This window comes from Geotrypetes seraphini, chromosome 1 (assembly GCF_902459505.1).
Source record: "Geotrypetes seraphini chromosome 1, aGeoSer1.1, whole genome shotgun sequence".
Classification (NCBI taxonomy): domain Eukaryota; kingdom Metazoa; phylum Chordata; class Amphibia; order Gymnophiona; family Dermophiidae; genus Geotrypetes; species Geotrypetes seraphini.
In genome coordinates, this window is record NC_047084.1 from 247,769,944 (window position 1) to 247,794,858 (window position 24,915).

The 24,915-nt window shown below is 40.4% G+C and overlaps 1 protein-coding gene across 2 annotated transcripts in view; it reads right to left on the reverse strand.

The window, feature by feature from the left end:
- Window positions 1–618: 618 nt before the first annotated feature.
- The window catches only part of CC2D2A (coiled-coil and C2 domain containing 2A), a 190,976-nt gene continuing 166,679 nt past the window's right edge, over window positions 619–24,915 (reverse strand). Inside the window, exons 31-36 of one of the 2 annotated variants that reach the window (XM_033948896.1) lie at window positions 22,745–22,858; window positions 19,049–19,183; window positions 16,070–16,192; window positions 6,483–6,541; window positions 4,360–4,537; window positions 619–1,735 (exon numbers count right to left, since the gene is read on the reverse strand). In XM_033948896.1, coding sequence (XP_033804787.1) covers window positions 1,547–1,735; window positions 4,360–4,537; window positions 6,483–6,541; window positions 16,070–16,192; window positions 19,049–19,183; window positions 22,745–22,858 — 798 coding nt within the window. In that variant the 3' untranslated portion in view covers window positions 619–1,546. Of the gene's footprint in view, window positions 1,736–4,359; window positions 4,538–6,482; window positions 6,542–16,069; window positions 16,193–19,048; window positions 19,184–22,744; window positions 22,859–24,915 lie in introns of those variants that run through there. The other variant, XM_033948903.1, reaches the window with a different exon arrangement.

The window sequence follows — 24,915 nt, forward strand, 5'->3', positions numbered from 1 at the left end:
GGCATTGATAACTCCTCCACATCTTTCTCAGTGAAGATACAATTAGAAAAATATCTACTGTACCTGACGTACACTACTTCAATAGCTTTCAGGTGGCTTACATATTTAGGTATAGAGCCTGGTATCTCCTTTCAGTTTCACTTTCAGAGGACAGCGAGGGGGGACAGAAACCACTGGAGGATTAAGGAGGTATCACGCCTTAATCTTGGCAGTGGTCAGCTGTTCAATCAGAGCACCTTTTTGTAACCTAAACATGACTGAAGCAGGTCTAACTTAGGATGTCCTTCTTTTTTAGACTTGGAGGTTTTCTTCATGTTCAGTAATCACTGCTGGTTGTCCAGATTTTTGTCTTGCGCTAGTCCTACCTAAAATACACCCCTTGCTATTGGGGCATACTGCAGTGTTGGACTTCCCTTTTTCGTATTTGCAAAATGGGAACTTGGATGTCCATTGGACATTTTGAAACAGTCATATGCTTTGAAAATAAGCACCATAATATTTTGGGCTGCCCAAACCATGTCCACTACATAACCTCTTGAAATTTCTGCATCACAGAGATTTCTCAACATGTAAAGAACAACTTTCTTTTTTTTTTTTTAATTCTTTATTCATTTTTTAATCTTGCAACAAGTGTACAAATAATAAAACATTTAAAATTAAATACATCACTTGAATTTCTTTCTAGTATAACATCAAATAAATTTATTCAGAACAACTTTCTGAAATTGCTATTTACATGTATATCCAATCTACACATATAAATGGTATTTTTTTTACATGTATAGATACTTTTAAAAAACTGACATGCACAGACACATGAACAAACAATTTTGAAAGAAAAGGGCTATTACATTGCAAGAAAAAGTTAAAAATTAATCTGTATTTTGCTTTAAAATTTGTTTATGCATGATTTAAGAATTATCATCAAAGTATTTAGAAGTCAGGATTTACAAGATACATAATTTAACAATGTAATATATACAGTTCAAATTAAATATTGCTACAGTAATTCAGAACAAATATTTCTATTTGCAAAATATGATAAATTAATCTTCATCTATCAGACTGAAATTACTGAGAATATACTCTGTGATATTATCAAACTTCCTATAAACTACCTGTCACTAATGGACAAATACAAAAATACATTTTAAACATGATTAGTAGACATTAATTGGTGAGTTTTCCTAAATAAGCATTTACAATAGTACAAAAATAAGATGGAAAATAGTTTTACTATAAAGGCCTTTGACAATAAGTAGAAATGAATATCTGTAAACAAATTGTGCTTAAGTTCTACAAAATTATATCACATTTTTGTTTGTTGACCTTTATATTTAGGTATACAAGTAGACTAACACAGCCATTATACCAATTTATTGCATACAGTTTAGAGAAAAGAAACTAGCTGATTAAAGCCCTTGAAACTAATCTAGCCAAATTTAAAATTATATTAACTGGACATGATACTTTTCATTAATACATACATCAGACATTTCAATGTACTGTTTTGGTTTCTACAGAGCCATGTTCTAATTTTACAAGTTTATCTATTACGAATAAGTGATGCTACATATATCCATACAGAAAGTATGTTTTTTGGATAAGCACAAACATACACTGCCAAAGCAAACTCCACATTGGGAACTTCTGTGTTATGGACTCCAGTGCTGTACACCGCCTCTACGAGAGGTCTAATGTCAGAAAATGCCATGTGAATAGGAAATCCAGAAAACTGGGGGGGAAGAAATTATAACAGTGAATGCTTCTTCATATGTTCTCAAATGCATTTAGGCTGCTGCTTGAATGCTTATTTTTTAAGGTAAATTGTAAACAACATAGGAGCTGCATTTACTAACATTAAAATAAATTCCTAACTTTCTTAAAGGCATTGTGGTTAGAACACAGCATTATGATATCTTAGAATTCTTAGCTTTTCATATCAAGCACCCATTTATACCCATTTGACTGTGTGATCATCTTTAAGACAATTGATTACAAAATGGGAAGATATTTAGAACATAGAAACATGACGGCAGATAAAGGCCAAATGGCCCATCTAGTCTGCCCATCTGTAGTAACCATTATCTCTCTGAGAGATCCCAGGCCCTCTTGAATTTAGACAAAGTCTCTGTTATAGAAACATGACAGCAGCTAAAGGCCAAATGTCCCATCTCGTCTGCCCGTCCGCAATTTAATTGTGAGACTTTCTCATACATACCCGTGGCTGCCAGTCCACCCTTTCTGACATCATTTCTTCTGGGGCAAAGTAGGCAGATGTGGATATGTATGGGAAGGTTGGCAGCCAGTTTGTTTCAGTTTACAGCCACTGCTGCTTCAGGAAAGCAGCGGTGGGGATGCTAGGAGGCAAATGCTGGTGGATATAAGGTGAGGGAGAGAGCAGATGCTGGTGGATTTGGGTTAGGGGAGAGAGATGGCAGGCGTTAGTGGATGTGGTTTTGGTGGGAGAGAGGGGGCAGATGCTGGTGGATGTGGTTTTGGGAGAGAGGGGGCAGATGCTGGTGGAAAAGGGGTGGGAGAAGAGGGGTAGATACTTGTTGAAGTGGGATGGGAGGAGAAAGAAGGGGCAGAAGCTGGTGGAAATGGGGTGGTGGGAGAGAGAGGGGGTAGATTTTGTATAGAAGTGGGAAGATAGATTCTAGATAGAGCAGGGGGGAGAGGGCAGACATGGAAGGGGAGAGATACAAAGAGGATAGAAATATTGATGGGGAGATACTGGAAAGAAAAGGGGGAATAAGCTGTACAGGAGGGAGACAAACTTGGATGGAAGAGGGGAGAGACAGGAGGAAAATGAAAGGGGAGAGGGAGCAGACTATGGAAGGGAAAAGAGAGGAGGGAGATACTGATGGAGGGAGATAGAGTGTAATAACACTGGATGAAAAGGATGAGGAGCAGACATTCTGTAGAAGGGGTAGATGCTGGATAGAAGGGAAGAGAAAAATGAACAGATATTTGGGGAGAGACATATAAAGGAGGGAGATAATGATGGAAGGAGAAAAAAGGACAGATATGGGGGGCAAACACTATATAGAAGGGGGAGAGAAAGAGGGTAGAGTTAGTGAAAGACTAGGAATAAGGGAAGTATAATAGGAGAGCCAGGGTGAGGGAAAGAGATGGAAAGCTGCTGGTAGACCATAAAAAAGAGAGAACTAAAACAAGATACTAAGAATTAGTTAAATCTGGACATAGAGGTAGAAAAAAATAAATTGAAGAAAGTTGGAAGGAAAAGGAGGAGAGAAAAATCCTGGAAAGAGATGTAAGATGGAGGAAAGCAGAAACCAAAGAAGTGACTGGCCAGAAAATAAAGGTAGAAAAATAATTTTATTTTTGTACCCGTGTTTATAAAGGCTAATAAATAAAAATATAAAATAGAATTAAGATTATATATTTTCATTGGACTAATTTTAATACATTTTTGACCAACTGTCAGAGACCAAAACCATCTTTTTCAGGTCAGTGTTGGCCTCTGAGAGCTAACTGAAAAATATTTTAGGTCCTTTCAATAAAAATCATTCTATTTTCCATTTTGTAATTTATTTTTGTAATTCTTAATTTGTAATGTTACAGTGTGTATAATACCATCAGCGTAATGCAATGGAAAATTTTAGCTCACAACTCAGTACTTTGCTCGTGAAAAAATGTTTTTGCTCATACAAACTCTTAGAAGGAACATTGCCCTATTAAGGGCAACTATTTCATTGGCAAATGGATGGTAGATATAATTCCTTTAAGCTTTATAGAGTATAGATCCAAACCATTCAAAACTAGCAGTTGCCTTTTCTTTCTAATATTGACTTGAGCTTCTAATAAAAAGACCTCTACCCCCCCAACCCACCCACCCCGCCAAACAACCAATCAAACAAAAAACTAAACTCCTGCCTTACCTCGGTTCCCAGTTAAAAATATTCCCGCCTTAGCTCGGTTCCCAGTTAAAAATACTCCCAGTTTAAACTGTCCTGTTATATTTTGCTGGTTCCTTTCTGTTCACTTGTGTAGTACCTTGAAGTGGTGGTGGGGGGCATTTACGATTAGTTAGTATGGGCTAATGGTGTTAGTTCCTGCTATCTGCGGCAGGGCTCACTGTATTCCCGTAGGCCCCATGGCATAGTGCATGGTAATTCTGTTAGCAAATGATTTTCTGTCAATTTTATTACTGCCTTTTCAGATACTTGACCTCTAGTAGTCTCACTATTCACCTTTTCCTCTAACATTTTTCCTTGAACATAATATTTGTCCTTTCTAAACTAATCCTCCTTGACCTCTACATACCTGGATATTTTTTCTGATGCAAGGCTAGTATTGCAAAGATGAAATCGAGTTCAGGTAATGTTCTCTTACCCTGTAATCTCCTAGTTGTTTCTGCAGCTCTGCTTGGTGATCATCTCCTACATCTTTTCCTTGGTTTTGCTCGAGAAGGGGCAAGAAATGTCGAAGTGTGGAGGTACAATATCTGTTCCATCGAGTTGGATGTCTTGACCTCCAGTCCATGATTTTTTCCTTCAATATCTTTTCAATTCTGCATAGAACATGATTAACTGTTAGGTTGAATACATCTTTGTATGTGGGGAAAAAGTTGCTACATTTTGAAAGAAACTGTCCCCTAAATTCTATATATGGTATCTAAAGTTGTGCGCGTACAACACAATGTACTCACACAACTTAATTGAATAATTCCTAATTGGTACTGAAATCTGGCAATTAACACCTTGCTAATTGGGACTAATTAAAAGTTACATGCACAACTTGGAAAGCACGATTCTGTAAAAAGTATGCGCCAATTGCAGTGTGTGAATTTTAAAAGGAGGCATGACCTGAGGCATTCCTAAAATTTAGGCGCATTGTAATAAAATAATTCCAATGCATGCATAATTTATGTGCAGGCATTTATTATAATAATAATAACAACTTAATTTTTGTATACCGCCATACCCCGGAGAGTAGGCCTGGTTTTTACCTAGCCTAAATGCCTGCACCTAAGTTATATGTCATGCACTGGCACTAAGCACAATTCTATAAAAAGGTTCACACTAGTGTTGCCCGATTCGCATCGATTCACCGATTCACTTTGGGAGAATCGATTTTGTTTTTGAAAAAAAAAAAAAAAAATCGAACTTACCGATTCGTCGGCCCCCTTGCTAGAGACCCGTTTGGGCTCTCCCTCTGCTACCAGACTCCTTCCATCTAATGTATCTTCCGGCTTTGCAAAACCAGAAGTTACATCAGAAGCAAGGACTCCGGTGACAGAGGAAAAGCCTGAATGGGTCTCAGCGTGCAGATTGGCGGCAGCAAGGCTCTCTCCTCCCCGGCCAGGCAAAAGTGGCGGTAACGAAGGCGATTCACTACACTGCCACTACTCCATTTGGCCACCCAAGTGGAAACAGGAAGTTTTCATTGAGGGTGGGCCACAAAGGATAGAAGACACAAGGAGTGGTGGTAGGAGTGGATCTCTAAATTACTATCACCACTGGCAACATGTTGTAACGTCAGATTAAAGGTAGATGGGGGAGAGGGGAGATAGACTTGGGGGAGTTGGTGGACTGGAGATGGAGAGAAGATGGATGGGAGAAGTGAACTTGGTGGAGGAGGGAAGATGGATGGTGGAGGGGGAGATGGACTTGGGGGAGATCATGGAGAGAGGAGATGGGAGGGATACAAAAATAATGGATCTAAAAACAGGAGAGGGAGAGAGATGGTGGACAATGGGATTTAGGGGGATAGAGATACTGGATAGGAGGTTAGTTAAAAACAGAAAGGGAGAGCTGGTGGGGAAGGAAGAGAGATGCTGAATGAAAGGGTAGTTGAGAAAAGGAGAGCTGGTGGATCCTAGGGATGGTGGGGTCCATCACTGCAGCTACGGGAATAGAGACGAAAAAAGGAAAGATGCCAGACCTCCAGGGGAGAGAAGGGGAGGACAAAGATGGATGGTTACCACGGAGAAAGAAGAAAATGACAAATGGGCAAGAGACCCTGGCAAGCGAGTTATCAGAAGACGTTTGTTGCAGAGCCTGGAACCAAAATGATTTGAAAAATGACCAAACAAAAGGTAGAAAAAATAATTTTATTTTCTGTTTTGTGATTAAAATGTGTCAGATTTGAAATTTGTATCCTGCCAGAGCTGGTATTAGACCTCGAATGTGAGCTAGGATTTAATAGAGAGAGGAAAAGTATTTTTTGTTTGTTTATTTTGTTTACACCACAGCGCCAGTGTTGGTAGGAGAGGGCAAAGGGGGGTGAAGAGGCTATAAAATAAACCCACTAGGATGTTTGGAAAAAACCACCCAATTAGGCAGGAAAATCAAATTGAAAAATCGATTCAATAGGCTGAATTGAATCGAAATATTTTTCCCTGAATTGGGCAGCACTAGTACACACACCTTGTAGAATTACGCTTTGCATTGCACTAGTCAGTACCGATTTTTTAAGTGTGATATACAGAATCAGGCCCTGTCTCTTTTTGTTACCTGTCCTGAAGTTCTGCAGTAGCAGCCTTATCTGTAGGATGATAAATTAATTCTTCAGGCTAACAAAAAGAAATAAAGTATGATTTCTAAACAGAAGTGGAAAAAAAGAATAAATTCAAATCAGATATTATTAAGAGGGGGTGTGCTTTATTTCTTTATAGTTAGAATACAGAAGTCAGGAATTAATCCATTCTTAAGCTTTAGATTAAGATAAACAAGGCTGAATCGGACCAAGGGCCACCGAGTCCAGCATCCTGCCTCCAATAGTGGCCTGGTTTGGCCACAATTACTCAGCACATACCAAAAGGTAGATCTATTTCGCATTGCTTATTTCTAGGGATGAGCGATAGCTTTCCTAAGAACTAGGTAAGTCACTTCAGAACAATGTTGGGAAAGTTGTACTTTTCTGACATAGTGGTTTCTTCCTGGTCCTTTGAGTCTCTAGCTTAATCAGAATGGAAATTGGCACCATAAGCCTTCATTCACAATTACCCAGAGATTCTCTGTCCCCCTACCTGTCCCCCCATACATACATTTAATCCAATTATTTCAGCAATTGTCCTTGAATAAGGGCCATGAATGCTCTTTTTAGTACTGTTTAATCATGAGCCCTAAATCCAACCACTGAGCATCATTACTGTGACTATGATTCCTTCCCTTCACTGGCTATGAATGCTGCCTCTGTAGTACGAAGGTTGTTCAATAGTTTACCTGAGTATGAGAGAAAATAGCAAGCATGTTGAAATAAGTCTGTGCATGTTGTGACATGTCTCAAGGTTATTCATGCACAGTTGCAGCTCAGTGCGAGTCTAATATTCCAAGAGGCAGGATGTCAGAAGAATCCTTGTGTGAATCAAGTAAGAAACTGGTGTCATCAAGAAGGCTTCAGGTACATAGGAGGATGGGGAAATACATGGAAGGACAAGAAGCTATATTGCACTAATGGGCTACATATTACTACAGCAGGAAAAAGAAACCTTGCAGAGAAATTTAGACAATATGTTTCTAGGCATTTAAACTAGAAGGTGGGGGTGGTGTATGTATGAAGGACAATTATAGAGACCACCTCCGGCAAAAGAAAAGATGTGATAGTAGTAAAGATTGCAACATAAACAATATCAGCAACTCATTTCTTAGTATTGCAATGGAAAGTGAAACGAAACAAAAATCCATACAAAAAAGGAGATTATCGCTGAAAAATAGCTGGAAAGCGATGACCACAAATGCTCGCAGTCTAAGCAACAAAGTTCATGATCTGCAAGCCCTGATGTTAGAGGCAGATCTAGATATTGTCGCTATCACAGAGACATGGTTCAGTGAATCACATGGGATGCAAACATACCGGGATATAATCTTTTTAGGAAGGACCGAGATGGTCAAAAAGATGGAGGAGTAGCTCTCTATGTAAAGATCAATATCCAAGCAACCGAAATGCAAGGGACCTGGGGAGAGGAAGAAGCGATATGGATCGCTCTGAAAAGAGAAGATGGAACTTCTATCTACGTGGGTGTAGTCTACAGACCTCCGACTCAGTCGCAGCAAATTGATAAGGATCTGATTGTGGATATACAAAAGTTTGGAAGGAAAGAGGAGGTGCTGCTGTTGGGAGATTTTAACCTGCCAGATGCGGACTGGAATGTTTTGTCTGCGGAATCAGAAAGAAGTAGGGAGATTGTGGATGCCTTTCAAGAGGCTCTGCTCTGACAAATGGTGACGGAACCCACAAGGGAAAAAGCGATATTGGATCTGGTCCTCACAAATGGAGAGAGTATCCCTAATGTTCGAGTGGGTGCTCACCTGGGAAGTAGCGATCATCAAACGGTTTGGTTTGATATAACGGCTAAAGTGGAGAGCGGCCGCATGATACTTAAAGTCCTAGATTTCAAATGTACAGACTTTAATGCAATGAGAAAGTACCTGAAGAAAGAGCTGTTAGGATGGGAGGACATAAGAGAAGTGGAAAGACAGCTGAAAGGAGCGATAAAAATGGCTACGGACCTTTATGTGAAGAAAATCAATAAAAACAAGAGAAAAAGGAAGCCGATATTGTTCTCCAAACTAGTGGCGGAGAAAATAAAGGCGAAAGAGTTGGCGTTCGTGAAATATAAAAAAACCCAAGAAGAGGAGTGCAGAAAGGACTACAAGGTGAATCTGAAAGAAGCCAAGAGAGAGATACGTCTGGTGAAAGCACAGGCAGAAGAACAAATGTCTAAAAATGGGAGACAAAAATTTTTTCAGATATATTAGTGAAAGGAGGAAGATGAAAAATGGAATTGCTAGGCTAAAAGATGCTGGGAACTAATATGTGGAGAGTGATGAGGAGAAAGCAAATGTGCTAAACAAATACGTCTGTTCTATGTTCATAGAAGAAAATCCTGGAGAAGGACCGAGATTGTCTGGCAAAGTTACACGAGAAAATGGAGTTCACGGAGGAGAGTGTTTATGAGCAACTTGAAAAACTGAAGGTGGACAAAGCGATGGGACCAGACGGGATCCATCCCAGGATACTAAGGGAGCTCAGAGAGGTTCTGGCGAATCCTATTAAAGTCTTGTTCAACAAATCTCTCGAGACGGGAGTGATTCCTGGGGATTGGAGGAGAGTGGATGTGGTCCCTATTCACAAAAGTGGTCACAGGGATGAAGCAGGAAACTACAGGCCGGTGAGCCTCACTTCAGTTGTTAGAAAAATAATGGAAGTGTTGCTGAAAGAAAGGATAGTGTACTTCCTTGAATCTAATGGGTTACAGGATCCGAGGCAACATGGCTTTACAAAAGGTAAATCGTGCCAAACGAACCTGATTGAATTTTTTGATTGGGTGACCAGAGAGCTGGATCGAGGACATATGCTAGATGTAATTTACTTAGATTTCAGCAAAGCCTTTGATACAGTTCCTCATAGGAGGCTGTTGAACAAATTTGAAGGGCTCAAGTTAGGACCCAAAGTGGTGAACTGGATTAGAAACTGGCTGTCGGACAGACGCCAGAGGGTGGTGGTTAATGGAAGTCGCTCGAAGGAAGGAAAGGTGAGTAGTGGAGTCCCTCAGGGTTCGGTGCTGGGGCCGATCCTGTTCAATATGTTTGTGAGTGACATTGCTGAAGGGTTAGAAGGAAAAGTGTGCCTTTTTGCAGATGATACCAAGATTTGTAACAGAGTAGACACCGAAGAGGGAGTGGAAAATATGAAAAAGGATCTGCAAAAGTTAGAGGAATGGTCTAATGCCTGGCAACTAAAATTCAATGCAAAGAAATGCAGAGTAATGCATTTGGGGATTAATAATCGGAAGGAACTGTATATACTGGGAGGAGAGAAGCTGATTTGCACGGACGGGGAGAGGGACCTTGGTGTGATAGTGTCCGAAGATCTAAAGGTGAAAAAACAGTGTGATAAGGCAGTGACTTCTGCCAGAAGGATGCTGGGCTGTATAAAGAGAGGCGTAGTCAGTAGAAGGAAGAAGGTGTTGATGCCCATGTACAGGTCATTGGTAAGGCCCCACTTGGAGTATTTTGTTCAGTTTTGGAGACCGTATCTGGTGAAGGACGTAAGAAGACTTGAGGCGGTCCAGAGGAGTGCGACGAAAATGATAGGAGGCTTGCACCAGAAGACGTATGAGGAGAGACTGGAAGCCCTGAATATGTATACCCTAGAGGAAAGGAGAGACTGGGGAGATATGATTCAGACGTTCAAATACTTGAAGGGTATTAATGTAGAACAAAATCTTTTCCAGAGAAAGGAAAATGGTAAAACCAGAGGACATAATTTGAGGTTGAGGGGTGGTAGATTCAGGGGCAATGTTAGGAAATTCTACTTTATGGAGAGGGTGGTGGATGCCTGGAATGCGCTCCCGAGAGAGGTGGTGGAGAGTAAAACTGTGACTGAGTTCAAAGAAGCGTGGGATGAACACAGAGGATTTAGAATCAGAAAATAATATTAAATATTGAACTAAGGCACTGGCCAGTGTCTGTATATGGCCGTTTGGTGGAGGATGGGCTGGGGAGGGCTTCAATGGCTGGGAGGTTATAGATCGGCTGGAGTAAGTCTTAACAGAGATTTCGGCAGTTGGAACCCAAGCACAGTACCGGGTAAAGCTTTGGATTCTTGCCCAGAAATAGCTAAGAAGAAAAAATAAAAAAATTTAAATTGAATCAGGTTGAGCAGATTGGATGGACCATTCGGGTCTTTATCTGCCGTCATCTACTATGTTACTATGCTAGATTTGGAGCCCTGTTCAGTGACAATATCTCTCACAAAAGAAGGGAAAAAGCCAAAGGAGATCCATAAACACATGACTGCAGTTTATGGTGAGTCTGCTCCATCATTCTACAAAGTAAAATTTTGGAGCAAGCAGTTTAAGTTAGGTAAAGAATCCATTGAAGGTGACCCTCACTGGATGGCTATGGAAACAACTTCCACAGAAATGTGCAAGAAAGTCAAGGATTTAATTTTGTCAGACAGATAAATTAAGGTTTTAAAAAATAGCTGAAGAAATGGGTATCTTGGCAGCTACAGTTTGGAAAATAATTCATGAAAGGTTGGGCATGTCTAAGGTTAGTGCAAGATGGGTTTCAAGAATGCTGATGCCATGTCAGAAGACTACGAGGTTCTAGTGCTGTCAGGAGAACTTGGAGATGATCCATGAAGACCAATTGAATTTTTTTCATCATTTGGTGACTAGAGATTAGACTTAGGTCTATCACAGAGATCCTGAGTCCAAAATGGAATCAATGCACTGGAAGCACAAATCATCCCCCACCCCAAAAATGTTTAAGACAGAAAAATCTGCAAGCAAAGTCATAGCAACTGTCTTCTGGGGTGTCTTTTCAGGATGCTCAGCTGAACTGAGGCCCCATCAAGCAGCCCTTTAAATTCTGTTTGAAAAAAACCCCACCGGTCATTCTGATTCCAGCAGAGAGAGGAGGAAGGGAGCCTGCTGATTGTCCCTCCTCTCTCCATCTGAGGATTCACAGCTGAACTGAGGCCCCACCTATCTCCTATGCCTGATTAAGCAACCCTTTAAAGGGCTGCGTGTCAGTTGGGCCTGTACCATCAGTGGATCCTGCCGAAAGGCCACGCCAAAGGGCCCTTCGTGCAAACCAAGTAGGACCAAGCTAAAACCTCTTCCCAACTTCACCCATAAGTAACAATAGTCCACAAAGCTGTTTAATTGAGGACCAATGCATCGGACGAAATCACTCTTCAACTCCATCTTAGAGTTTCAAGGCCCCCAAATTTGGAACTGCCTTCTGAACTGCTTATGTCAGACCTCCTCCTATCTTCAATTTAGGAAGGTGCTGAAAACGTATCTGTTTTCATTATAGTCTCGTTATGATTCATAATGTCTATGTTGCTAATCTTTTTAATCTTATGTAAGCTACAATGATTCCCAGTTGACATTTGCAGGGTATAAGAAACAATATGGTATGGTAGAAAGACCATTTGCTTCTGGTATTCATGCCACACAAGACAATCATAACCGAGGACAGTTACACCAGCACAGTGATCATTTTGTGGGAGTCTTTCAAGGAGAAAAGATGAGGAAAACTCGCAGCAGGCATGCTGCTTCTTCAAGACAATGCACCAGTGCACATGTCACGACAATCACAGGCTTCCATTCGAGAATGTGGCTTTCAGCAACTGAACCATCCACCCAGTCCTGACCTGGCTCCTTCAGATTAAATTTCCTGTTCCGAGTTTTGAAGAAATCTCTCTGTGGACAGTGATTTTCAAATGATGAAGACGTCAAGGAAGCTGTAACGTCCTGGTTTGAAGGTCAAACAAGAATTCTTTTCATAGGGGCTAAAGTCATTGCAGGAAAAGTGGATAAAGGGTTTGGAACTCAGGGGATTATATTGAAAATTAAAACAAATGTTTTGAAAACTCTTCTTTCCTATAGAGGTAGATAAATTATTTAACACCCCTCCTCTCCAGTTGATTCAGGAAGCAAATTCAGGTCCTTCCTTCCATAGATAAGCCAATCCAAAGACTTCTATCATACAGATGCCACAATTTTGAAAGAAAAGTATCAATGAGCCTTCTTCATTTACTCCTCAGCACTGAATTATCTGCCTACCTTCTATATGAACTTTTCATATGGGCTACAACTCAATTTTAGAGTTCAAGTAGACAGATTTCCTTCCTTCACCAATTAACAACTCCTGCTTATTAATCCAGTTTCATATACTTTTAAACTTACTATATATATATCTAATATAATAAAATGCTAGGCCGCGCATGCGCACTCAAAAGTCGTGTTCCCTGATCCGTCGCGGAAACACGAGTGCGCATGCGCGCGTTTTACGTCACCACCTGCTCTCCACCTTGCACCGCTGCTTTCAAAATAGCCACCAATCTCTGTTCCTCCTGCACCATGGCACGTCAGGCATGTCCGCTGCCGGCCTCGAGCTCCTGGGGGCCGGCGGTGCGAGCCGCCTGGCCGGTGCTGAGGCCCCGCCTCCTGCTTCCGCCCTACACGGTGCCGCCAGACTCGGCCCTACAAAACGGCCCTACACTGAGATCCGCGAGCAGGGTTGCCATGGAAACAGAGGGGATCAGGAGCTAAACAGAGATTTAAAAAAACAAACAAACAACAGTGGACAAGGACAGAGACACACAGACACTCACAGAAGGACAGTGTGCTAAAGAGACAGATTGAAAAAAATCACAAAACACAGAGGACAAGGAGAGAGAGACACACAGACACTCACAGAAGGACAGGGGGCTAAAGAGACAGATTGAAAAAAATAACAAAACACTAAGGAGAGAGAGAGACATAGGAAACAAATGACAAACAGACATACAGCAGCCAAGGAGACAGACAACAACAAAAAATACAGACATACTTACATACAGCGTCCAAGTAGACAGACAGAGAGACAGTGGGCAAGGAGACAGCAAAAAACAAAAATACAAACAGCCAAGGAGACAAACGGAAAAAAATAAAAAATACAATGGCCAAGGATAAATTCAGGAAAAAAATACATACAGACGTACAGTGGCCAAGGAGTTAGACTGCAAAAAAGACATACAGCAGCCAATGAGACAGACAGACTGACAGCGACCAAGTAGACAATCAGCAAAAAAACAAAAACAAACAGCGACTAAGGAGATAGACAGACAGCAAAAAAGAGACACAGCGGGCAAGGAGACAGAGAATAAAAAAATACAAACAACCAAACAACAGCCAAGGAGATAGATGAAAGAAAAAGGCACATATACAGTAGCCAATTAAAAAGACAGAGAGACAGTTAAAAAAACCCCAACCATACAGTGGCCATGTCAACCGTGCCTCAGAGCGGCCTGCGAGGTTCGTTATAGCTGGTAGGCTGTTTTAAAGAAGAGGAGCCGCATGCTGGACAGGGGGAGCAGGTAAGGAGTGCTGCTGGACAGGGGGAGCAGGGAAGAGGGTCAGGGGGAGAAAAGAAGGAGTGCTGCTGGACAGGGAGAGCAGGGAAGAGGGACAGGGGGAGCAGGTAAGGAGTGCTGCTGGACAGGGGGAGGTAAAAGGAAGGGAGAAGGCCTACTGCTGGACAGGTGGAACAGGCAAGGGGTGATGATTGATAGCCGAGGAAAGAGAGAGACAGAAAGCGGCCAAGGGGAGAGAGAGAGAAAGAAAGAATGAAAGACAGACATACATATATTCTAGCACCCTTTAATGTAACTGGCTTAAAGCCTAGTGTATATATGAATATCATCAAATTTAGACATTACAGAGAGCATGACAGCAGCAGTTTAGTAGTAACATAAGCATGTACCCGGAACAGCTAGAGCAGCAGTATCGCCATCCTGCATGTCAGATAAGTAACAGATTGTACTCCATAAAATTGTAAAAGTGGATATTTATGCAATAACATCTTGTTTCATGTTGGAAACCAGTAGAACGATGGTTCTAAGACAGCAGATGGTGGAGACGGTGAATACGCTATGATGGTCTCTAATATAACTGGCTCCCTGAATTTTCATTAGAGTTCCAGTTGTGGGTCTGAGCATTCACTTTGAAACCTGTTATTTTTCATGTGAGATTTTTTTTTTGATCTTTTGATTTTTTGATTTACTAAGGTGATTAGTGTTTGAGATATTTAATTATCACCTTAGTTGATAAAAGTTCCCTTGAATATTTGTGTGGAGTACAGATAATATTACAACAGGTTGTCTATGTTTGAAGGCCAAATAGGCAGCTATTCTAGCCTATTTTATAAAGATACATGGATACCTCTATGCATTTATAAAACATTATGGACAAAGCTGCAGAAATCATACCTAGATTGAAGCTGTGGATATATAGATCTGCTCAGAAACAGAGATTAAATGTCCATGCATAAAGTACTTGTGTCGTGTATAAACAATGCATGTAAATCAAATTTCTGCTTGCGCTCTACCCAAACTCTGCTCCAAATACAAGTATATATGGGTTGTGTAAAAGCAAACACCTCTTGGCACTACATAATTTCATAAATGTAACTCCTGAGATTATTTTATAAAAACTCTTATTATTGTAACAGTAGCTCTCTCTATTGATAAAATTTGGTTGTTAAAACTATTCTTTAAAAATAGACAGAAAGAATTTATGGGTTGTAAAGTGCAGCTATTTCCTGATTTATCACGAGGGACCCAAAAGCATCACCGTGAATTTCTTATGTTGAAGCCAGGTGTTACATCTCTAGGTGCTACGTTCTATTTACGACATCCTTGTAAGTGTATAATGCATCACCGAACAGTTAAGTATGTTTTCTTTGAACCTAATCAGTTGACCTCTTTCTTAGCGCTCTCCCGATTGGAGGCAGAAAAATCATAAGCCCTAAGATTATTGATTAATCCCAGCAATCAGCCCTCTAGCTAACTTTAAATGAAAGAGTGTACATTTTGTTCAATTCTTTTCTTTTGTTTTCGCTAAGAAATCTTGGATCCAAAATTTGAGGACTTGAGCATTTTAGTTATAAATGATCTTAATGTTATTGGAATATTTCTTGCTTTATGTAGAATTACTAATTTTGCTTTCTGTACAAGTTTATTCTTGATTATATGATTTGAAAATCAATAAATATATTTAATAATAAAAACTCTTATTCATAAAAAATAATTTATCAAAATTATCCCCTATAAGTATAGAACAATGAACACTATTTTATACATGTTCCATATCCTGGAAAACTAAGGGCTCCTTTTATGAAGCTGCGTTAGTGGCTTTATCGCACGGTGACTTTTTATCACATGCTAACCCACACGGTAGCCGAAAAACTACCACCTGCTCAAGAGGAGGTGGTAACGGCTAGCGCAGCCGGCACATTAGCGCACGTAAAGCCGCTAACGCGGCTTCGTAAAAGGAGCCCTAAGTCCTTCAGGAGTAATAGCCTCTCACCTATTGTAATCACATTATTTTATTCATCTACTATAGATGAAATCTCTGGAGGTTTCAAGTTTATTACAATTCTATATACTGCCTTTCCTTCTATAAAAACAAAGTAGTCCACATATTCATAATTACATTTCATAGAAAAATCAACATGTGTGTTGATATTAAGAGGATTTTCTAGAAAGTTACTGGCTACTGGAAATGGAAATTCTCCTTCCTGTCAACATAATCATACTATACCTGCACACTGGAAAGACCAGGATACGGAAAGCTTCTGGAAAAGAAAGACTTCCACAATTTGGGTCTCTTCACATCAAAATTTATACTCACAGGAGAGTCATACTTCTGAATGTTAAACCAAATCTAAGGGAGAAAATGTAATTTTAAGGGCAATGCCTCAGTAACATTTCAGCAGATTTATAGCTTACAGATAGGTTTGTTCTCTCACAGACCATGTGATAAGAATATATGAGAGTTTATACATGACAATAAAAATGCCAGGTAAAACTACATCAGGCTAAATGAACACCGTTCTAATTTAACCCGACGCAACACCGCGTTACCTTTGGTAACATATTGCATCAGCAAGAACCATATTTTAATCAATCAAAATGTTTGATTATTGACATCGATAACAACAAGTGTGGTGGAAATCGCACTAAGAAATTACTTCAAGCTGAGCAGCAGTGGATTTTTTGACTACAGACTAGAATTTTTGAATTTGAATAATTTCATTGAATTTTTTGTAATTTTTTTTTAACTTTAAGCCAGTTAATCATTGACATTAGCATTGGGTCATCTAATCAGAGACTGTGAATAGTAGAATCATTCGCTGACTGGCTGGTTTGCCGACTGCATTTATGTTATAGACAAACACCATTTTGTTTAGAATGAGGCTTGAGCAGCAGTATGCAGACGCAGAATGTATGATCTCTCACCAGCCAGTCTTTTTAAGCAAATAAGGCCCTCTTTTACTAAGCTGCGACACACATAGGAATTCTATGAGCGTCAGAGCATTTAGTACTCCGGGCCACAGTAGAAACATTTACCGTTAGTAAAAGGGGGTGGTGGTAAATTTGTAGTGACACCATTGCTCTGTTTGCTTTAAGGTACTGATCATAAGAAAATAAATTTTGAGGGCGTTTTCATGCACTTCCCCTGAAGAAGCTGATTGAGTGAAATGGTAAGGCCGCCATTGGGAATTGAGTTAAGTGCTTTGATATACAGTATATTTTTTATGCTGCTTTAAATGTTTAAAAATTTTATAGAAGCATTTGGGTACAGATGAATAGAGAAAATTTAGAAAAATTTTCAAGAATAGTTATGAGTGAAAATTTAAATGAAGTTTTTGACCAATGATAATACCCTCAGCCCTGTTTGAATATTCAATTTGACTTTTGGGTTTTGAGGGTTTTTTTACTTCATTAAATTTGCTCACACACATTGTATCTGGATATTTGTGTCAATTGTTAGATTAAAAAATTTTATAATCCAACTGGCAGTTACTGTATATTGAGGTTATACCTTGGCTCATTTTACACTGGCCTCATTTTAGTCCAACATAAAAATGTCGCATGCATCTTAATTGTTTATTTTTATTTCGGCACAAATTATCTTATTAGTTTGAGGGGATGGGTTTTAGATTTAGCTCATGGCAAGTTACTTTCAGGTATAGTAGGTATAGAACTCTAACCCCCCCCTTTATCAAAGCCACGTTAGTTTTTTTTATTTTGCCGGCCGTGGCTGTATTAGCTTTGGAGCTAATACCAGTATGTCTAGTGATAAAAAGGGCTAACGTGGCAATGAAGCTTAAGTGAGATGCCCAAGATCAAAAGGAACAGCAGTAGAATTTGAAGCTTGCCTTCCTTCATTCTCAAGCTACTGCTCTACCCATTAAGTTAATTAGTTAAATGCCATCAACTCATGTTAGCACCTTGATGAATTACAGATCTAAAGAGAGATTGGTTTTGTGCTAGTTCAGTAAAGCCCTCCAGTATCATCCCCATGGTTGTTTTCAACATGTTCAGCCATCTGATTGCATGTCCCACTAAAGTGCGAAGCAATCTGCTTTCAGATTCCTGTTAGTGTACTGAATTTCTGTTCTATTTTGATTCCTTATTTGATAATTTATATTGTTACTAGTGTTTAAGTCTGTTTCATTAACGGGTGCTAGAATAGATGTGTAAACTTTTAGCACAATGGGGCGCTGAGGCCTTTCTTTGCTTTTTGCTCCCCCTGACCAGCAGCACCCCTTCCCTGCTCCCCCCTGTCCAGCAGTAGCCCTTCTCCCTTCCTTATATCTCCACCCTGTCCAGCACCCCTTCTCTGCTCCCCCTGTTCAGCAGTAGCCCTTCTCCCTTCTTTTTACCTTCCTCGTGTCCAGCAGCACTACTTCCCTGCTCCTCCTGTCCAGCAGTAGCCCTTCTCCCTTCCTTTTATCTCCACCCTGTCCAGCAGTAGCACTTCTCCCTTCCTTTTACCTCCCTCATGTCCAGCAGCACCCCTTCCCTGCTCCCCTGTCCAGCAGTAGCCCTTCTCCCTTCCTTTTACCTCCCCCTGTCCAGCAGCACCCCTTCACTGCTCCTCCTATCCAGCAGTAGCCTTTCCCCCTTACTTTTACCTCCCCCCTGTCCATTAATACCCCTTCTCCCTTCTCCCCCTGTCCAGCATCCGCTAGCCCGGGCAGCCTCGGGGCTTTTTCTAGGCTGGCCCACCTCGCATTATCGAAGTGAGCCGGCCTAGCAAATGCCCCGCGGCTGCTTGATGAAACCACAGCTACTGCTGGTCTGGGGGTGAGAAGAAGAGGTGTCTTGGCAGCGGCAGAGTAGTCAGAAGGCAGGAAGTTAGCCAGTGTCAGAGATCGGGGCAGGAAATTGGCTAAGGCAGGCACCTCGCCTGCACAGCACGCCGCCATGGAACACAGAGATTGAAGTGCACATGCGCGCTATGGGTTTTATTATAGCGGATTCTATTTATGATATTGTGCTTATTGAAACATGAATTGAATATGGACTTACCTACAAAAAGATGTGCGTAAACTGACATTACATTACAGTATATGTATCTGGACAGACACAGTAACCTCATTAGTTCATGTAACATTCTACTCCAAAATGATTTCAATTATTTTTTACTAGTACCCATATACTGTAGTTAATTAATTAAAACAGGGTTCATATACAACAAACTTTCTGCGTATGGACATAAAAACATACTTACATTGTCCATACCAATCAAACAACCCACACTCTGCAACGGACAGAAAGTATCATACTGCCCATAAAAACAGCCATTTCTAGGATTCCAGATGATGTACTGATTCTGTTCCCATGTGAGAACATATGAAGTTGGCCCCTGAGGCAGAAATCATGGAAGAAAATGGTTAGTTAAAATTATATTTCATATTGGTAATATGAGTGATCTTTTAGACTAGAAGTTGGCAAAATGAGGTTAAAGGTTGGAGGAAAAAGTTAGTTTTCTGCTAGTCAAGATAGCTATTAGAATGCTGTGGTTCTATGATGAAACTGATACAAGAACAACGGTTTGCTATACTATTGAACTAATTACTGGAATATGAAGATCAAGATTATCATGCATAGTTTGGCAATTTGAAAGTCAGCTTTCTTAACAAAGAGAAGCACTTACTGTGTAGGTCAAAGAACAAAGGGCCAGATTCTACAAAGGATGCCTATGTTAGACACCACTAGGCACCCTAATCATGGACGCCCAGCGACACAAACACACCTAACTAAAATCCACATGAATCTCAAATAATGTCAATTAGCTTAAATGGTGTGGTAATTGACCATGCTATTGAAGTTAATTGATAATTTAAAAAAAAAATTAAGAGTTCATTATGGAACTCGGAGTGGCACCTAGCAATGCCCAAATTGAGGCGCTCTTTGACGTCTATCTGAAAAGTAGGCATGGTCAGGGGCAGAGAATAGGCATAGTAAACTTAGGTGTTCCTAGGCATGAGATAGGCACTGGTAAATTAGATCCCGGTAAAACCTGGCCTAATATATCGGCACCTATCTCCACGCTGCCTACTGTCACCTAAGTCTATTTAGGCACCGTTAGGCATGATTCTACAAGTGGTGCCTAGGGGTTGATCAACAATCGTGCGGAGTGGCACCTACATTGTATGCGTGTTTAGGTGCTGCTTATAGAATCATGCCTAAAATGCACACACATAACTTGTATTTTCAAATCTTTGTGTATATTAGTTTTCCAGCAAAAATCTACTTGCAGAAAAAAAAGTGTCCATTTGTATTTTGGGAACATGGCAAATTAAAAAGCATAATTAAGTGTGTACGTGCACTTTGAAAATTGGTAAACTTGAGGATCAAACATAAGCATGGTCTTTGACCTAATACAGACAGTTTGAAAATTGCTCCACTGCATGGACTCCATTTTGAACTCAGAATCTTTATGATAGATCCAAATCTCATCTCCATTCACCAAATAATGAAAAAAAAACTTATTATAGAGAAAACTTAACTTAGAGAAAACTTAACTTTTTCCTAAAAAAAAAAAAAAAAAAAAAATCGGGAAAAAGTTAAGTTTACTCTATAATGGAGGGTTCCAACCCCCCCACTCCGCCAACGGCAACGCGAAGAGTATGAAGTAATCTTGGGTGGTTACCCACTCACACCCCGCGTCAGAGCTCTTTAAAAGTAACTTTTTAGGCGGCGCGCTGGAGTCTTGCGCCGATTTCTCTGCACTGAAATGTCGGCGCCCCTAAGTCCCACGCGCAAATGACTATGAACCGTTTAGTGCAGGGGTGTACAACCTGCGGCCTCGTGAAGTATTCTGTGTGGCCCTGGTTGAGGGTGACGCAGTGTTTTCCTTTGCTGCCCCTGGGTATTTACCGTCTTGCCAGCTACCTCCTCTGCAGCGTTTGTGCAGCCCCAGATAATTTTTTTTCAGCCAATGCGGCCCAGGGAAGCCAAAAGGTTGGATACCCCTGGTTTAGTGCAGTGTTTTTCAACCTTTTTACACCCGTGGACTGGCAGAAATAAAAGAATTATTTTGTGGACCGGCAAATTACTAGGACTAAAATTAAAAAACCCCATTTCCGCCCCATCTCCGTGAGCTCGGTCCCCGCAAATCATTTGATCCCATCCACACAAGCCTCAGTTATGATTTTATATTGAATGTATTTTATTAAGGTATAAAAAGAAACAATATTCTGTACAATTGTCATTTTATAAATACAAATAATACAGAGCAAGGATCAACAAAACCCCTGTCTCCCCTCCCCTTCACATATATCCCCTCTACTATCAAGAAAACTGAACAAGCCAAATTATTACAGAATGCTACACAGAAATATCATGCTAACAGAATACTGCAGTCACACATGACAGGAATAGTTTTAGGGGAGTGCAACAAAGACAACTGCCCCCTGGTCAGAGAGCGCCCAAAGCCAGCTGGAAGCTAAAGAAGCACTGCCTGGGCTTTGCAGTCCCCAGTTATGTCTAACACCAGCTCTAGCAGGATATATATTTCAAATCTGATATATTCTAATCACAAAATAGAAATAAAATTATTTTGTTCTACCTTTTGTCATCTCTGGTTTCTGCTTTCATCTTCTTTTCACTCTCTTCCTTCCAGCATCTGCCCTCTCTGTCTCTTCAATTCAGCATCTGCCCTTTCCATCCACTGTCTGTCCTCTCCCCCTTCCATATGGTATCTGTCTTCTTTCTATGCCCCTCTTCCCTTTCCATCCAGCCTGCGCCCCCTCTCTCCTTTTTACATGATTCATTCCAGCTTCACTGCTCTCTTCATTTTTGTCTCTCCTACACCAGATCTACCATTGTTGTCCCTCTCTCCTTATTTTTCTGCTGACCCCTTCCCATCATCAATCTCTCTACTTTCTCATGCCTGTCTCTCCCCTTCCCCTCCTCTAATCTCCCTGCCAGCTGTTTCCTTCCTTTTTTCCTTCTCTCTTCTCTCCTCCTCCTGTCCAGCAGTAACTCTCTTCCCTTCCTCCCCTCCCAGCAGTATCTCTCCTTCTCCTTCCCTCCAGGTCCAGTAGCAGCTGTCCCTTTTTTCCCTTGCCCAGCAGCTTCCCAGACTCCAATAGTGGCTTTCTCCCCTCCCAGCAGCTCTCCTTACTTCCCAGCGCAGCGATTCAAGAAGGCAGCCTCGGGTCCTTTGTTGGGTCGCGCAGCCTGTGAGGAAAGAGAAAGTTGCATCATCGGAGGCAGCCGCAACTCAGCAAAAGCCCCAAGGCTGCCTTCATGAATCGCTGTGCTGGTAAGTAAAGGAGAGCTGCAGAGAGGGGAGAAAGCCACTGTCTGAGGCTCCCCGTGATCTCTCCAGCCCAGCGCGGACCAGCTGAAAATAACTCGTCGATCTTGCTGGCCCTGCACAGACCAGCAGGAAATTGAAGTTAGTCAATCTGTGCGGACCGGCAGAAATTTCCTGTGGACCGGCACCGGTCCGCGGACCGGCGGTTGAAGAACAGTGGTTTAGTAGAAGATCTGTGAGAAGCAAATTTCAGTAATCTAAGCGTTAGGTGATAAAAGTGTGGATAAGGGTTAGTAGTGTGCTCAGACAAGAAAAGTCAGATTTTGGTGATATTACAGAGAAAGAAACAATAGGCTTTAGTTGTCTGTTGGATTTGTGCAGAGAAAGAGAGAAGAGTCAAAGATGATTCTAAGGTTGTGAGCTGATGAGACAGAGAGGATGAGTGTGTTGTCCACAGAAACAAAGCATGGAGGAAGAGGAGAGGTGGGTTCAGGAGGAAAAATATGAACATGGCTCAGTCTTGGCCATGCTCAGTTTTAATGGTGTTGAGACATCCACACTTCCTATAATAATTTCCTAAAGAGTAAATACTAATAAATCATATGGTACTTAAGTAGTTTTGCATGCATGTCACATTTACACAGCAAACAGAGATCTTACCTCAGGAATAGCATTTCCAATTATAAGCCAGGCACTTTTGCCCATAGATAGAAAATAATTGCACAATAGAACAGCATGCTCTTCTTCATCCCCGGCTAGAAGATCCAGAAATTGCTAATTAACAAACAAAAAGTCTTTCATTTCAAACCTGCGGCATATTGATCTAATACTTAGGTCACAAGATTTGTCCCATAGACATAAAACAAGAGTCAAAACAAAGCCAGTATGTGACCATTAACACTAACTTTGACAAGACTAGAATATTTGGAATTTTTAGGTGAACAAAGTCCTGGTAGCTGTTAATAATAATAATAACTATTTATATACTGCAGGACCGTGAAGTTCTATGCGGTTTACAATAATTAAAAATAGTACAAATTGAGTGGAACTGACAAGTTAATACTAGTGAATCGTGGCTCTAGGGATCAGTTAAGTGGGAAAGATTGTACAAATCAGTTGCCGAAGTAGTTCAGGAACAGATATGTTTTCAGGTGTTTCCTAAATTCCCCGTAAGTATTAGCTAGCATAAGTAATTGTTCTAGGTCTTTACCCCATAATACTGCTTGATATGAGAGAAGATGTTGGTGGTGACTTTTGAATTTAACCACAGTGATTCACAAGGTATGAATTAGTATTGAGGAGTAGTGGCTCGTGGCCAGTAGGGGGTGAAATATTCACTGCAGTATATTACTGCTACAAAGACAGACAATAGTGAAAAATCAGGGCATTGCCCTATCTTAATAGGCCAGATTGTTGTTTAGTCCTACAGCATCAATTATTCAAAATAAACAAATTACAATAAACTTAAAAATTTCAGAAACTCATAAAAGTTAAAAAAAAAAAAAGTTAACAATGTTTGCATGTCAAGTGTACAGTACAGTACTCCCCCAAATACAGTTTTTCGCCTGGGGAGGCAGGAGAGGGCAGCTGGAGCACAGGTGAGTGAAGGAAATCACTCGTGGTATGCTCCGACCGCCTCTTCCTGTACTAAAGTCCGGTTACACCAATCAGGAGCTGCTTTGACATGCAGCTCCCGATTGGTATAGCCCGACTTTAGTACAGGAAGAGGCAGTCGGAGAATACTGCGAATGAGTGAATCCGCGAGTTCGCGGGGGAACACTGTATATACTTGCTTATAAGTTGAGAAATTTTGACCTCAAAATCCTAACAATACAGCAGGGGTGTCTTATCTATGTGCCATTCTAATCAGTACAACAGAGAGGCAAGGGAGATGTCCTTTCAACCAAACCAAGCCTTTATTGATACAAGAAAATAGTCCCAACAAGGATCCTAGTTTCAATGTATACAAACGCCTTCCTCAGGGGACACTATTATAAAAACAAACACATATAGAGCACATTTGAAAAACATATAAAAAAATTTTCTGTATGAAAGTATCATAATGACATACATATATAAAATGAACATATAATGACATGCATATGTCTAGACCTCTTTATCTTGTTCACTTTGTTTAGTTGATTGATATTGGTTTCAATAGGTTTAATTTATATATCTTGGGCTGATATTCTTTTTAAGGACATCATTTATTTTTCCATATGGTCAGATTTTTATATTTTTGTTCCATTTGTTTTTAATATGACTGTTTATTTTATATATGCATGTCATTATAATATGTTCATTTTATATATACATGTCATTATGATACTTTCATACAGAAAAGTATTTTTTATATTATCAATGTTTTTCACATGTGCTCTATATGTTTTTGTTTTTATAGTGTCCCCTGAGGAAGGCGTTTGTATGTGCCGAAACTAGGATCCTTGTTGGGACTATTTTCTTGTATCAATAAAGCATTAGTTTGGTTGAAAGGATATCTCCCTTACCTTTCTGTTGTACTGTTTTACATTTCAAGGTGAGATGTTCTTCTTTTGCCCGTTTGCCTTCCATTCTAATCAGTACCATAGCACTGTGGTTATTGCTAGCTTCAAGGAAGTGTAGTGAACACACTCTGGTTATATCTTCTCAAGTAATTTCAGCAAAACCAGTGTTGTCCCTGGTGTGGGAAGAACTCTTAATTCAGGGTGAACTTGAACAGTGTTCAAATTAAAGAGGAGGATTGGAGAAAGGTGTGCAAGTGAGACTGGTGGAGTGGAGAAAATAAATAGTAGTGATTGTTTAAAATCTGTAAATGTTCTGGCCTGTTGAAA